Consider the following 16,890-nt stretch of genomic DNA (forward strand, 5'->3'; position numbering starts at 1 on the left):
GTACTCAATAAATATTTGTTAAATGAACACATGAATCTCTTCCTGCCCTCTCTGATGATAATCTTACCTTCTCCTATTTCGCTAAGATTAATGGAGGTTCTGCCCTTTACCACACTCCCCAAGGCCTTTTTTAGCTTACAGGGCCACTATTTCTCTTCCTGACACCTATTCATTCATTTATTAATCAGTCTTTAAAATCATCAGTGCCTACAACTTCCCAAACTAGATCTCTGCTCACTTTCTTAGCTTGCCTCAGTTCTCACTTCTCATTTTCATCGTCCACTGTAAGGACCCGTTAGGCACTTTCCCTCATCCTTCTAAAATCCCACAGTCTACATTTCTACTCCTTTTTGGTGGAGGTGGTGAACCTAGTCTTCATCTTGTCTGGCCAGTCACAAAGCACTGCTAGGGGAGAGCAGAATTTGAGGACCTCACCCTCCACACACTTTGATGTCCAACTCTAGCATGGCCCTGGTCACAACCTGATAACTACGTTACTCATCTTTAGTTCAATCCTAAAAAACTTCCCACACTGGCCGAAAAATCTACTCTTTCTTCAGATCACGACCCTCATTCTGGCCCCTAAACCCCTCACCCTTCACTGGTCACTAGGTGACCTCTTCAAATGTTTAAAGCTAAATGCTGCAGGTCATATAAGAACATTTTTCTGTAGCATTTCCTTAACAAATCCTCCTCCTTGATGATTTTTTGGTTCAGCTGACAAAAACCTAAGTGATTTTGGTTCACTTTTGTGCCTTTGTTGCCTATATAATCTTCTTCAGGGAACCATGAAAAGCAAGTGATAAGAATCCTTCTTATAGTAGAAGCTATAGTTCAATAATTTGTCATCTTCACTATATGATCAAATTAAATTCACGTGTACATCCTCTTGGTACTGAACTTCTGGCAATTTTACCAGCCCTGTGACTGACTTTCTTGTTAATTTCTAGGTTAATTTATTTTTTGAGGCCATAAACATGCTTGTAGTTAAAGCAGTATCTTCATTTATTGAACAACTACTGTATGCCAAGCACTGTTCTAAGCACTTCACCCAACAACCCCATGAGGGAAGTATTGTTATAATTCTCATTTTGCATATAAAGAAACAGGGGTCCAGAAAGATTAACTTCCCCAAATCACACAGTTCATCAGGGACAGAGCAAGAACCAGAACCTAGGCTGTCTAGTTTCAGAGCCCACTCTATAAATTATTACTCTTCTATAAATTATTATTATACACTTCTGCCTCATTAAAAAATTACTTTTTTTCCCCCAATGTCCTTACTAGCACCTCCAATGCCTTAGAAAACTGAATTCAGTTCAAAGAGGGAATGTGTTTATTTGTTATCATTGGTGGGCTCTGTCCTAGGTTGACCCCACCTGCAATTCCTTTTTTAAATTTTTTATTATTTATTTATTTATTTACTTATTTTCTTAATTAATTAATTTATTTATTTTTGCTGTGTTGGGTCTTCGTTTCTGTGCTAGGGCTTTCTCTAGTTGTGGCAAGCAGGGGCCACTCTTCATCGCAGTGCGCAGGCCTCTCACTATCGCGGCCTCTCTTGTTGCGGAGCACAGGCTCCAGACGCGCAGGCTCAGTCGTTGTGGCTCACGGGCCTAGTTGCTCCGTGGCATGTGGGATCCTCCCAGCCCAGGGCTTGAAACCATGTCCCCTGCATTAGCAGGCAGATTCTCAACCACTGTGCCACCAGGGAGGCCCTGCAATTCCTTTTTAAGATATAGGTAAAACTAAGAATGTGAAAAAACAAGTAAGTTATCCAAGTAACAAGGCTCTCCAAAGACTAAACACATTCACAGCTATAGATCCTCCCCAGACAAAATATTTGAGCTACTGATTAAGTTCACCCAATCAAAATTACATAAACATATTGGCCTCTAATTTTTCTAATAAAAAACCCAGATGGTGGCAGCTCATCATTTCATTAGCCTGCCTTTGGTGAACTCTGGTGGCCTCATTCTCCCACCAGGCTTCACACCCTTTCTTGAGGGGTTCATAAAAAAAATCAGTCTTTCTTCCAAGTGCAATTGATGAATGGATAAACAAAATGTGGTATAGCCGTAAAATAGAATATTATTCAGCCATAGAAAGGAATGAAGTACTGATACATGCTTCAATATGGATGAATCTTGAAAACATGATGCTAAGTGAAAGCAGCCAGACATGAAAGGCCACATACTGTATGATTTCACTTATATGAAATATCCAAAATAGGCAAATCCATGGAGACAGAAAGCAGATTAATATTGCCAGGGGCTGAGTGGAAGGGAGAAGAGAGGGTGACTGCTAATGGGTACAGGGTTTCTTTTAGGGATAATGAAAATATTCCCAATATTTTCAGGAAAGTTGCACAAATCTTTGAGTATACTCAAAATTACTGTATTGTACACTTCAAAAGGGTGAATTTTAAAGTATGTGAATAACAATTTAGGAAAATGAAAGAGAAAAAAAAGTGGCTCCTGCCTCCTCTGGACTTCTACCAATACCTGTGGCAAATTTAGTCACTGATGAATATAACTGAGACTACTGTTTGCCAACCCTGTGCTGGCCCTGAGTTACATAAAGGAATAACCTCAAAAAACTAAACACAGAGCTGCCATATGATCTAGCAATCCCACTCCTGGGCATGTATCCAGACAAAACTATAATTTGAAAAGGAATACGCACCCCTATGTTCACAGCAGCACTATTTACAATAGCCAAGATATGGAAACAAGCTAAATGTCCATTGACAGATGAATGGATAAAGAAGATGTGGTGGGCTTCCCTGGTGGCGCAGTGGTTGAGAGTCCGCCTGCTGATGCAGGGGACACAGGTTCGTGTCCCAGTCCGGGAAGATCCCATATGCCGCGGAGCGGCTGGGCCCGTGAGCCATGGCCGCTGAGCCTGTGCGTCCGGAGCCTGTGCTCCACAATGGGAGAGGCCACAACAGTGAGAGGCCCGCATACCGCAAAAAAAAAAAAAAAAAGATGTGGTATACACACACACACACACACACACACACACACACACACACACACACACAGAGGAATATTACTCAGCCATAAAAAAGAATGAAATAATGCCTTTTGCAGCAACATGGTTGGAACTAGAGATTATCATACTAAGTGAAGTAAGTCAGAAAGACAAATATCAGATGATATCACTTATATGTGGAATCTAAAATATGACACAAATGAACTTATCTATGAAACAGAAACAGACTCACAGACATAGAGAACAGACTTGTGGTTGCCAAGGGGGAGGGAGAGTGGGAGAGGGACAGAGTGGGAGCTTGGGGTTAGTGGATGCAAACTATTATATATAGAATGGATGAACAACAAGGTCCTACTATATAGCACAGGGAACTATGTTAGATAAACCTGTAATAAACCATAACAGAAAAGAATATGAAAAAGAATATATACATGTATGACCGAATTGCTTTGCCATACAGTAGAAATTAACACAACATTGTAGATCAACTATACTTCAATAAAGTAAATTTAAAAAAAGAATTTGGAAAGGAAAAAAACAAAAAGACTCAAGCCCCCATACATTTCATAGGCTAGAGAGAGTCAAAGTCGTAAACATACAATTATAATTCAGTGTGATACACTTCATAATGAAGGTCTAATTAACACCTACTGGATACTTATATCAGGCACTATTCTAAGTACTTTGCATGTATTAAATTATTTATCCCTCCTGCCAACACTATGAAGTAGGAAGTCTTATTATCCCAAATTTAGAGATAAGGACGTTACTTATGAAGCAGCACAGTTAGAGGCGGACCTGAGCAGGCTGGCTCCATGTGAGTGCTCTTAACCAGTATGCTCCAGTGCCTACAGACAGGCATTGGGTGCTGTGAAGGCACAAAGGAGGGCCACTTAGCCCTGCATGGAGAGTTGTCACTTGCTGTTCATATGCACTTTGGGTCTGGGATGTTTGTCATTTTACTTCAAGGGCAAGGCTACTCCCACATAAGATGATCTCTTATTTTTGGAAGCAATAAAGAAAGGGAAGAAAAGGGACAGGAAGCACTTCTTACTCTGTAAACCACAGCTGTTTCAGGCTGAGCATCATGGGGTTCACTGTGTGCAGATGGTCCTCGTTCCACTTCTTGGCATTCCTGTAGACACTGTGCCAGGGCACAGGGGCCCGGATCACTCTTTGAGGAAATGCTCAGGGGATGCTCTCGATGAAGAGTCTTTTCCTCTCCATTGGATCCATGAGGATGTAATCAACTATAACCAACAGGGCAAACACTTGTTATTAAGCAGGGACCTTGAACACTCTGTGCTCTTAGCTTCAACACTTCAAAGGTAAATGTGCCTCTGTCCATTTACACTTGGAAATGCTCCCTCATTTACAAGGTCAGTGGTAATCCCCTGGGTATAACTAAATTGGGTAGGTTCCACTCTGTTGGTATGTGAGATATTTCAGGGAAAGAGGAATATAACTTTACAGTCTGGAGTACTTCGAATCTGCAGTTGAGTCCTGTTAGGATATCTAGCATCATGCATTATCAGTGAATTAGTATTTGCTGATACCTCATTACTCATTAACTGATTTCTCACACCAAAATAGTTACATAAAAAATAAACACAATGGATGACACCAGATACCTATGAATGGAAATTTAGAGGCCAAATATTTCACGTGCTAAGGATTGGCAAAAGCCTCACAGAGGAAGTACCATTTAAGCTGGGTCATAAAGAATGAGTAGGATTTTGTCTGAAGGATAAGAAGTGCAGTTCCATGACTTTTGTATAATATACTCAAGGTGCTGTGAGTCATTCTGTGGCAGAAATAACAGGTACAAGTGGTAGAGTTCAAGGTGATAAGACTGGAGAAGTAGGTTGAGGCTGAAATTTGAAGGGCTTTACATGTTTATCCTTATAAGTTTGGTTCTAGCCTATAGCAGACAAGGAGCCATTACACTGACACCATTAGAAGGTTAATTAAGAAATTAAAAATAACTAGACAACTTGGTAAGTATAGCTGTGTTCCAGATAAAATGGGAAGGTGGGGAACTAATATGATCACCTCTCCCCTTTGATGTGTTTCTCACATTATTCACCATCATCAAACATTTCCCAATGACGTACTGTGTGCACAAGACATGGGGCTAAATATGAAGGGGAGGGAGGATTGATGATACATCAGCTAATGTCTAATAAGAGAGCTGAGACCCATAAGAAAGACAATGCCAGTGTTAAATAACCGTAGAGAAACAGTGGCACGGGAGAAGTTCCAAAGTGGGATGAGTTGAAAGTAGAAACAAGAAGTGCTATGAATGCAGAGGATGGATTCATCACTGAGGGTTGCAGAGATCAAAATACTTAAGGGAAGAGGCAGGTCTTGAACTAGATTTTAAATGTGAGTAGGCCCCTACTTCTTACTGTTGCTACTTACAGTAAGTCACACCTGAGTAGCACCTGTATCACCTGGGAGCTTGTTAGAAGTGCAGAATCTTGGGCCTCTCCCAAACTCTACTGAATCAGAATCTGCACTTTAACAAGATCTTTAGGTTACGTAGATGCACGTTAAAGTGTGGTAAGTACTGGTGTGGACATGAGTGATGGTGGCGGGGAGCATTTGAATGAAAAGTTAAACAATGTTTTTGGCATTTTCAGAGTAACCAGGGTGAAGGACTGACAGTGAGAGGAAAGAAGGTGCCCTCCACATAGGAACCCCTGTCCCATTTATGCCCAGCCTTACCAATGCTTTTCATGAGGCTACTGTAATAGTCATTTCCCTTCTCCTCCACAAGGACAGTCATCAGGGGTTCCAGGAAGGGACTTGTCAGCAGTGTGTTAGAAATCAGCTTTGAAATCCGAACCATCACTTCATCCTCCTCAGGGGCAATCATGTCTTTTTGGACTCCATTGGTCAAATAGTAATAGTATCTCTTCCATAAACAAACCACCAACAAGAAAATGATCATGATCAATTGGCTAACTGTGCCCACTTGCCCACATCCGTCAGCCACCAAGGGACCCTGTTCATACAGCACCTATCTCCATCCTTCACGCGCTCCTGGGCCTGTGACTTCACACTCATTGCAATAAATCATTGGCGAGTATTCCCCATGACTCTGGAGGAGTCAAACAAAGCCAGAGAGATCTCAGCGTGGTATAAGGAAGGACTTGTCAAATGCCATGCAGATAGGAACAGTGGAAGGAGGACTGAGGCCAGGGATGGAGGTGGCATTATCTGGTGAGCTTTAAGAAGAGGAATGACAAGCTCCTCAAGTGGACTCAAATAATTCAACAACAATGCTCCTATACAAAGAAAGCGCTTGATCCTGTGGCTTGTAGCTGTCCATGGGGAAAAACCCCCAAGTCTGAGTGAGACTTGGGGGTTAGTTCTTCTAATCCAACCATGGGAGTTTTGAGTTTAGAAAAGCCACACAAACACAGGAACTGAACAAAAATGCCCAGTGGGACTTGGTGACGTTAGGAAGTTTGGTTTATTTAGGGCTTGCCTCTAAGCTGCTAGATGGCTGAGTGGCTCTGGAAATGAATAATTTCAGATGGATAAGAAGCACAAAGTATAGGAAAGGGTTTGAAATCAGATTTGACCTTCAGTGCCAATTGTCTGTAGTCAGAAGAGGCTGAGCTTACATCTCTTCAACCTTAATACAGGACAAACTTCCAAACTTCCCTCATTATAAGAACTGCGTGGGGTGAGGAGAGAGGCTCCTGTTAAAATGCAGATTCACAGGCCCCCTGCTAGGGCATTTGGGATTTGTTAACAAGCACCCCAGGTGATTCTTATTTTCAGGCAAGTTTGAGAAATGCTGTGTAGCTCCTAAGAGCACAGAGATGTCAGTATCAGCCAGACCTGGTCTAAGTTCTAGTTTTGCCTCTTACTGACTGTATAACCTTGAGCAAGTTACTTAATCAGTCCCCACCCCAATTTCCATAACTGGACAATAGGAATAATCATAGTCCCCAGGTCTTGAATGGGGTCAAGCATCTAGAGGGTTTAGCAGGGAATTTTGCTAATAGCACATGCTCAGTCACTATGGGTTTTTATTATTAATCATTTTACTATACACTATAAATTCGCAAGCTATTTGTTTTTTTAAGATAGGGGTTGGAAGCTCAGAAGTCTACCTGGGACCAAGCAGGTAATGTTAATAACTGAAAGTTGGCTGTACATAAGAAAATAATAAGGAATTGTGGAGACTGACAAACCAGAGAATGTATTTCTCATCTAAAGGAAGTGGCTACTGTTCAGCTTCAAAATTTTTAAATTTTTTCAAGAGAGGTTAGAATTCTAGCTTATGTGAGATTTCCTTTATTTTCAAAACACATCTATAGGCCAAATTCAGCTTATGGTAGGGTTGCCGGATAAAATACAGGATGCACTGGGATATATTTATACTAAAAAATTATTCATTGTTTATCTGAAATTCAAATTTAACTGGTGTCTTGTTTTTTGTTTTATTTTTGTTTTGCAAAATCTGGCAACCCCAGCCTATGGGTCACCATTCTGCAACCTACATTCTACAAGGACACAAAGGCACCGATTTCTAAGACTTATTAGAGCAGAGAATTCAGGCACGCACACCTTCATTCAGTAGTCTGTCATGGGGTCTGGACTTCAGTATTTTTAAAACATTCCCTAGGTGACTCTGCTGTTTTTCTCCAGTTTAGAATCACTGAGATGCCAAGAGTAATACTTAGCAAATTGAGAGAAAGGAGGCAATAAGAATGTACCTCCAAGTCTGATTCAGTTGGTTTGGTTTCTTGACTTTCTATTTCCATCTCCTGCTGTAACATCACATCAATCTGTTCTTCTGGACTCATTGGTCTGCTTCCTGGGAGAGTCAAAGATGTCACCACCTCCGTCCTCATAGGTAAGGAGGCTGAGGTGTTGCAGGCCAACCTTGTCCTGAAAAGTAGACATAAGCTCAGTCCTTGGTTCCATGGAACACCTCATAGGTTTGTTAGCATTGGTTTTGCTTAGTTGGCTAATTTATTTTTATTTAGAGCCTCAAAAATTGGATTAAGAGGATTGTTGGGAAAAAACATGAGTAACTAGGTATCCAGGAATGCTTTAAAGTCAAGAAGCAGAGCATGGCTTTCAAGAGACCACAGCCTTCTTCGGTTCAGCCCAGTGTCCTGCAATCCCCTGTGCCCATAGGGACACCTTACCCAGTGAGATCCTCTTTGTCTTTGGGGGAGAACTTCATTTTCTTCTTGTTAGGCTTTGATGAGCTTTTATTTGCTAGAACAGTAGAGAAGAAAGACATCAGTGATGAGCAGTGGCCTTGGGTGGTCCTCTGTCCACAGGGATGCCAGTCTCAGGGTAGTGCAGGAGAACACTAAGCGGGGTGGACTTGGTGTGGTGGGATGACACAGGTGATGTGGGCCCTGTACCACTAATTACCTGTGTGACCCTGAAGAAGTGACCATCACTCCAAGCCTCAGCTTCCCCAACTGTGAAATGGGGATGGGCATACCTTCTGTTATCCCATACATTGGACAAGTATTAATAATTGCTCAATTCACTCCCCAATCCTATATGCTCTATTTTCTAAACATCAGGTGTATTACTGCTTAATATTTTTCTTTAAATAGATTCAGACTTTAAACCTAATATATTTATTTTAAAGGAAATATTATGATTATCACAAGTAGAAAAAATAGTATCATTTGCAATAAATATAATTATTGCAAATAGAAAAACCGATGTCATTTGTAATAAACAGAAGATATTGCAATAAATATCATTTGTGATAAATAAATTCAACAAATAATATAAAACTCTACTATTAAACTTTAACTGGATACTTGCTTAAGATTCTAGCCTAAGGAAACTAACATGTCATAGAGACATGTTAAAGACATACTAATATGAAATTGACATTTTGAGGGAATCAGAGGATTGAAGACTCTTGGTTAAGATGTATTTTGAGTTCACACTTTTATTTCCTCAACCTACTCCAAATATAACAATAATAGAAAAAATATTCTTTAAAATTAAAAAGACAGTGCATTGTTCGAAAAGATGCTCTTCTCTGTGGACTAAAAATAAACACATTGTGAACTAAAAGTCTTAAACTTGGCTTCTGGCTCCAGAAGCAGGCAGAAGTAGTTAGGTGTTTGACACCTGGGGGGAATAACAGAACCCAAAACACACCATGATTGTGGGGACTGCAGGTAGGCTCACAGCATGAAGCCAGGGCTGCCCTACCCACGAAGACACGCTGAAAAGACAGCAACGCTGTCATGCAGATAAAGCACTTGTTATCCTCAATTCACATGGTGGCCACAGATAGCAAAGAGAGGCTGGTAATATCTAGGCCAAGCCTAACATTGCCTCCGGGACCAGATCTACAATCCCCAAACACCACCTTAGGATGGGAGTCCTAAGCCACCAATATAAGATCTGGTACTAATTTGGGGTCCAAGATGCCAGATGAAGGCATAAGGGGAAAAGGCAAGATTTTAAAAGATCTGTCAAAAGAATACACTGTTTGAGTACATTTATATGTGAGAGCAACCAAAACTAACCTATGGTGACCGAAATCAGAAAGTGGTTACCCTGGGGTGGGATGGTGTTGGGTAGAGGAAGGAACTGATGGGAAAGGAGCACAAGGGAACTTTCTCTAGTGATGGAAATACCCTATATCTTATTTGGGTGGTGGCTATACGGTATAAACAACTGTCAAAACTCATTGAACTGAACACTTAAGATCTGTGCATTTTATTGTATGTGAATTATACCTCAACCAATGGGGAATGCATGTAGCAAGAAAGGGAAAAACCCTCAATATAAATCTGCAAACTAAAATCTCATAACACATGAGAAAAACCAATACTAAGAAAGATAGCAAATAAACTCAACAATTGAGGGACATATTTACAAAATGGAAATAATACAGCAATACTAATAATTCTCTAAAATAAATGTTTAAGATCCTCCAAGTGATTGATATTGGAAGGGCTATGTCCATAAGAAAAGAATAATAAATTGGCAAGTGTGGTCCTCATAAATAGAACCAATTAGGAAATCTGAAAATAAAAAGATGTTGTTATTAAAACAAAGCCCATTCATTAGACACGTTAAACTCAAGACTGAACACAGTTGAAGAGCAAATTAGTGAGCTGGAAGATATATTTGAGGAATTCACTGAGACACAGCAGAGAGAATAAAGAAAAACATGATAATGAGTTTGAGACAGCAGGCAGATTGAAAGTCTCCAGCACACCTCTAACAAAAACTACTAAAGGATATCCTTAAGCAGATATAGGTGTACCCAGTGGGACTAAACAAGTTAATACATATAAAGTACTGTGGTAAGCAGCTTCCAAGATGGTCCCCAAGAAGCCTCACTTCTTGGAATCATGCCCTTGTGTAATCCTCTTAAGTGTGGGCGGGACCTACCAACTCACTTCTAACAAAGAGAAAATGGCAAAAGTGATAGGATGTCACTTCCAAATTTAAGTTCCAAAAAGACAGTGGTTTCTATCTTGCTGGCTCTCTTCTCTCTCTTGCTCTCTCCCTCGTTCCCTCTAAGGGAAGCTAGAAGTCATATTGTGAACTGCACTATGGATAGGCCCATATGGTAAGAAACTGATGTTTATGGCCAACAGGCAGTGGAGGATGTGAGTGAGATTGGAAGAGGATCCTTCCTTATTTGCCTTTCGATGACTGTGGCCCTGGCTGACACCTTGATTGCACACTTGTGAGAGATTCTGAGCCAGTTAAGCCATGCCCAGATTCCTGACAGAAACTGTAAGATAACAAATGGTAGTTGTTTTAAACTATTAAGTTTGGGGATAACTTGTTATGCAGCAATCAACAAGAAGCACATGGAGCAGTGCTTGGTGTATGGTAAATGTCATGCTAGCCATTACAATCATTCCCATTTCAGAGATGAGGAGACTGAGGCTCCATGAGGTTACCCAAAGTTAGCTGCAGCAAAAGGTGGAGCCAGGACTAAAATCCAGCATTAGAAATCTCACTCCAAAGCCCTATTCTGAGTGGTATGGCACACAGCCAGAAATACCTAATGGCAGCCCCTGAACAATCTTCTCCCTGGGGACATGGATGGTGACAGGCTGGTAGACCTTCAGCAGGTCCTTCAGCTTCAGGTCCCGGGCCATCAAGGAGTAGTTGTTGGCAATGGAGTTGCTGGGTCCACAGTGGTGGTGCTGCTCTTTGAAGGGTGCAGCCAGGGTCCATGATGTGCGTTGCATCAAGGGTGGGTAAAAGCTGTGCGACATGACTGTCTACAAGGGAAGAAATGCAGAGTGACACATGATGAGGGACATCACTCAGGGGGCCTGGGCTCCTTAGGGCCAGGCTCCACTCACACTGAGACTCATGGCATCCCACATGCCTTACACGGTGGCTCTACCTTCTGCACACTGAGTGCAAATACTTTCGGAATGGACACCAAATGTACTTCTTTGACCACTGTGATTTCTGATGACAAGGATAACAGCTTGCTTTCAATATTCAGTAAATTTGTGGTCAGATAATTTACATCTACTGTCTTTATTGCTATGGACTTGGCTATAAGGTAGAAATAACTGTTCTCATTTTACAGCTGAACATGGAGAAGTTCAGAGAGTTTAAATAATGCAGCAGGTAAGTGAGAAGGCCAGATTCCAACTCACCTTTGTGTTACTGCATAGCTTTCTCCCATGGTGCTGTAGCCTCTTCCAGTGGCAAAAATGACCAAGGCCTCTAATGCCACTTGTCAAGTCTGACTGTTTGCCCCCAAACTAGTACCAGCAGAAGAGTAGCAGCCAGGTGAACACACCTGATAGAGTTCAGATTGTTCCTCGTTAGCAGAAGCAGGAAGAGGAGGCAACTCTGGCCGCATCTGGGAGTGGCTCATGTGATGTATTGAGTCACTTTTGTGGATCTGTGGGAAACAGATACAAGGCCACTCTTCAGGAATTAGGAAAGATTTCCAAACTTCTGAGGTTGATAAGGAGTAAAAAGGTCCTCAGGAAAGGTTTTAGGCACAAAGTTCTGCCATACAGCACCTTTCTCACCCCTATCCACTGTGTAGGTTTCATTTCTTAATTGTTAATGTCTCTCCTCTAGCATCTGCTCCTTGGCTACACTTCAATGAGCAAATTCAGATATTTTTTTTCCCCCTGGGAAGAGCCCAAATCTGAGGGCACCTCCAGGTACCCTACCCTGGTTGTAATTAAAGGGGTTGACTTTAAAAAATCGACTCTTGCATTTCACATTGGCAAAATTCCAAATAGAACTTTGCTTGTGCAGTGGCATAAGTAACTCTGTGCTTCCCGTGGAAAGAAAAAGTATCATTTAAAGAGTGTGGCATCTAGGTCTACCATGCCATTCAGTGAGTGTATACTTGAGAGTGAGCCTCAGACAGAGGTGAACCTGTGGCTCCCATGGCCACTCTCAGTTCCCGGTGCCGTTTCACCTCAGAGCTGAAGGTGATTTCAGTGTTGAGCAATGCTGTGTGTGTTTCTGTCCTACACCCAGCCACTATAAGCAAGACAACTACTTCATCTGGGGCTGTGATGGAGGAAAACTTCTGGGCTGGACCTACTGAGAGGTGTTGCTATACAGCACCTTAAAGATGGTTTAATGGATCTGCAAGTATAATTTTGGCTCTTTGTGATTTTTTACCTTAGGCAATGACTGTGTAAGATGAGACATTATTGGACAGATTTGATTTATTTGGGTCAGCAAATTAAGTCATGAAGGGTAATTGAAGGTAGAGAAGTAGGGGGTTTATGAATCAGATATTAGCCATCCCATGCCCCAACCAATCCCTCACTGATGACTCAACCTCATAAAATAATAACATTAACAATAACATCTGCCATCATTCTAAATATTATACACCAGGCACTTATGAGATTTTTTTATACCCATGTTCTAGCTGAAACCAAGGCTCACAGAGGATAGGTAACACATACTAGCCACACAGAGGTGCTTTTATTTCTTTAAAGATTTTTTAAAAGATTTTTTTTGATGTGGACCATTTTTAAACTCTTTATTGAACTTGTTACAATATTGCTTCTGTTTTATGTTTTGGTTTTTTGGCCATGAGGCACGTGTGATCTTAGCTCCCCGACCAGGGACTGAACCCGCACCCCCTACATTGGAAGGCGAAGTCTTAACCACTGGACCAACAGGAAAGTCCCCAGAGGTGCTTTTAAATACACATCACTCAGCATCCCAACACAGTGGAAATGGCAAGTATCACTTACACGGCAAATTACTCTGGGAATGTGTTGATCTTAAAATTAAACAAAAACATGCACACTCTTAAACAAAACGCATACTGAGCCTGGGAGTTTTTAAAAACATAATAGGTTCACTGATCTAATGGCCTAATTCAGTGGTTTTCAAAAATTTCAGACCCACTAACAGAACTTTATTAAACATGGGGATGCTCAGGCTCCACCTTAAACAAGGTGACCCTGTTGTTTTCAGCTTAGCACTGTGCCTGTCTCTCTGCTCTTGACCTCAATTTCAAGGATCTAAGAATCGATGAATCATCTCCAAGAGCCTTCTCTTTCACTACTGAAATTAATATCAGATCTGCACTGATGAGGTGAACAAAATGAAAAAACTCAGCATCAACTTGAAAGGAACCTGGTCATCCAAAATGGGTACTATACCATCCAAGGTAGATTTTGGCAGCAGTATTTTCAGGGAAATGAAGTCATTCATGGTTTCCTTCAGGATCCCAGATGTGACTGGGACATATACTGACATATACTGATTGATAAGTTAGGGCTGTCTGCATTTTGTCTTTGCAAGCAAGGAGGTTTTGTGGTCAGTGGAAATCTTTCCCCTGGCCTAGCTTTTAAATCTGTTTCAAATAAAAATATTCATTAAAAGAACAACAAGCGGGCTTCCCTGGTGGCGCAGTGGTTGAGAGTCCGCCTGCTGATGCAGGGGACACAGGTTCGTGCCCCGGTCTGGGAAGATCCCACATGCCGCAGAGCGGCTAGGCCCGTGAGCCATGGCCGCTGAGCCTGTGCTCCGGAGCCTGTGCTCCGCAAGGGGAGAGGCCACTACAGTGAGAGGCCCGCGTACCGCAAAAAAAAAAAAAAAAAAAAAAAAAAAGAACAACAAGCAAACACCACAAATTTCAGACATCTTGAGTAAGTTACAGTTGAGGAGACTCTTTTGCAGTTGAGGAGAATATTAGCATTATTCAGGAGGTGGCTTGGCATTCATGCTTCTGCTCATGGTTGGCGTAAACCTGATTTCAGCCCTGACATATACTGGGAAGTTACTCTTCCCAGCAAAACAGGCAGAATAGAGCCCTAGTGGACATAACTGGCTCTACTCCAATTTCTGTCCATGCTGTATAGTTTCCAGCCTGTGTCCAGGGTAGAGCATGTGATACAGGTCTGGTCAGTCAGAATACTCTCTCCTCCTAGACACTGTGATTGGTTCAGGGATAGGTGTGTAATCCAAGCTGGGCTAATCACAATCATTCCTGACACTTTTGATAGTGCTATTGAGAAAGAGGTACTCTCAACAGCCATCTTTGCCTTATGTGAAAAAAGTCTTCCTTAGATTAAAGCCAACATAAAAGAAAACAAAGCACCAGAAGGACAAAGACAGACTCCCAATGACATCAACTGGACCCTAGGATCCAACTTGGACTTCTCAATTACTTGAGCCCATAGATTCCTTTTTGGGTTTGAGCCAGACTGAATCATATGTAAGTCCCTCCATACTGAGAGATGGTCATCCAAGAGATAGACACAGAGGCAGCTGAGTCATCATATAAAGAGAAAAGCCATTCTTGGGATAATAAAGAAAGAAAACAACATTTTGCAAGAAAGCAAACTAGGCACTTTCCTGGTGGCACAGTGGTTAAGAATCCGCCTGCCAATGCAGGGGACATGGGTTCGAGCCCTGGTCCGGGAAGATCCCACATGCTGCAGCGCAACTCAGTGCGTGTGCTGCAACTACTGAGCCTGCGCTCTAGAGCTGCAAGCCACAACTACTGAAGGCCGTGTGCCTAGAGCCCATGCTCCGCAACAAGAGAAGCCACCACAATGAGAACCACACGCACCTAAAAGAAGAGTAGCCCCCCCTCACTGCAATTAGACAAAGCCCGCATGCAGCAACGGAGACCCAACGCAGCCAAAAATAAATAAATAAAATAAAATAAATAAACTTATATTAAAAAAAGAAAGCAAACTAACATTGAGCATTTTGCAGAGCACAATGGAGAGAAGCAGAACTGCTGAAGAACAAATTAAACTTTAAGCTAGTTCATGGGCACAGACTAAGACTTATACACACAGAGCATTAAACCATGATAGCAGAAAACAGCTCAGTTCATGAGACAGGGACACATGGGACACATACGAGATTAGCAGATCTAGAAATCAATTCATAAAACAAAGAGTTTTCTTGAACACACCTGGTTAAGAATCCTCTGTGGCACCTTCAAGGTGAAAGAGATGGAGATTTTTGTAAGAACTACCTGGCTACCCAAAACGGTTTGTTAAAAATATTAATGCGTAAGTGTTCTCTCTGGTAATTGCAGAGCATTTCCATTTCAGGGGGTGGGCTCAGTAATTATCAACAAATCCACTTTAATTTTACGAAGTTTTGATTTAAAATGCTCCTCTGGAGTGTAAAATGCTCCATACACTTCAATGTATGGCAACTTAGTGGATCTTGGCTTCTCCACCAAGATTCTGGCACCTAGATTGGGTAGAACTGTTACTTTCAGGTGCTTATTTCTGACTACATGTGATGTTTGCAAGTCCTTCACGGAAGCAGTTTCCAAATGCTCACTTAAGGACCTACAACAGCAGAGTCACTAGAGTCTTAGCTAAAAATACAGACTACAGGGCTCCACTCCAGACCTTTGAGATCAGAATCTTTGGGAGTGAGGCCAAGTCTCTATATTTTCAAGATACTCCCCAGTATATTCTTATTTATGTACCTCCAGTGCTGGGAACTGCTGGATGGAACATATGGTCTAATGGCCTTCAAAAGAAAGGGAAAGAAAGGTGTCTATTCCTGAAATTTTCTCAGCAAAACTTGAAGATGTCCAAAAGCCTAATTCAGAACAAAGCATAATTCAAGGACATTATGTGATTAACATTTATGCCTGGTTAAGGAGATCTAACATGGCAATTGGTTTATGACTGAAACATCCCCTTCCCACCCACTTCCAATTTCCCTACATGTTGAAAATACTACAGGTATGAAAAAAGAAATAAACCTTAAAATTCATACCTACCTTCTGAGATGAGCAATCCATGTCACTCATGTTGTCCATTCTAACTGGACCTATAAAAATATAAAAAGAGGAACAAAGGGCTCTCAGTTTCTTCCTCTCCTATCAGTGCCTCTGAAATTCCTTATAGCATAATGGGGATGACACAGATTATGGAACTTTCCAGATGTTCTGAAAGCTCTGTTCACAGGGCTGCCTCTCTGAGGTCATGGATTTCAGCTCCCTGAGGAGTTTCCACGTAGAAGAGGAGAGAAAGGGAAGCTAGAGAATGAAGGAGCAGCCTTGGGGCTCTGCTGGGCTCTGTGTGGCGGCTTCCCTGTGATGGTCGCTCTTCCCTTCCACTGAGCATCACCTCCCTTGGAACTTTTCCAGGAATACAAGGAGCTCACTGTAGAGGAAAAACTGAAGCAGAGTTACATACTAACAGAGAGAAGAGGGAGGAAGCACCCCACCAAACAATCCCCCTGGCAGCCTGAACTCTTCTCTCTCCTCCTCTCGGGTTATTTCTAACACTGGAGGAGCTTGTGCCCAGGTCCTGGGGCCAGTCACAAGGCTTCAGTGTCTGTCGCTAGGGAAGGAGGGGCCTCTGTTGTGCCCAGATACAAGACTGGTCTTGACTCAGCTTTGTGTCCAGGTCTCTCCCTTTGCTGTAGGCCATC

At 41.9% G+C, this 16,890-nt stretch overlaps 1 protein-coding gene across 1 annotated transcript in view; it reads right to left on the reverse strand.

Annotated features, from left to right (window-relative positions):
- DNAH3 (dynein axonemal heavy chain 3) overlaps positions 1-16,264 on the reverse strand; it is a gene marked incomplete at both ends in the record, with an annotated part of 180,411 nt that extends 164,147 nt beyond the window's left edge. Inside the window, 8 exon segments of the mRNA XM_079719035.1 lie at positions 4,049-4,182; positions 4,186-4,244; positions 5,722-5,911; positions 7,728-7,902; positions 8,166-8,238; positions 11,015-11,249; positions 11,786-11,890; positions 16,235-16,264. Coding sequence (XP_079575161.1) covers positions 4,049-4,182; positions 4,186-4,244; positions 5,722-5,911; positions 7,728-7,902; positions 8,166-8,238; positions 11,015-11,249; positions 11,786-11,890; positions 16,235-16,264 — 1,001 coding nt within the window.
- Positions 16,265-16,890: the final 626 nt, after the last annotated feature.

Source organism: Hyperoodon ampullatus, assembly GCF_949752795.1.
Source record: "Hyperoodon ampullatus genome assembly, chromosome: 14".
In the NCBI taxonomy this organism is placed as follows: Eukaryota; Metazoa; Chordata; class Mammalia; order Artiodactyla; family Ziphiidae; genus Hyperoodon; species Hyperoodon ampullatus.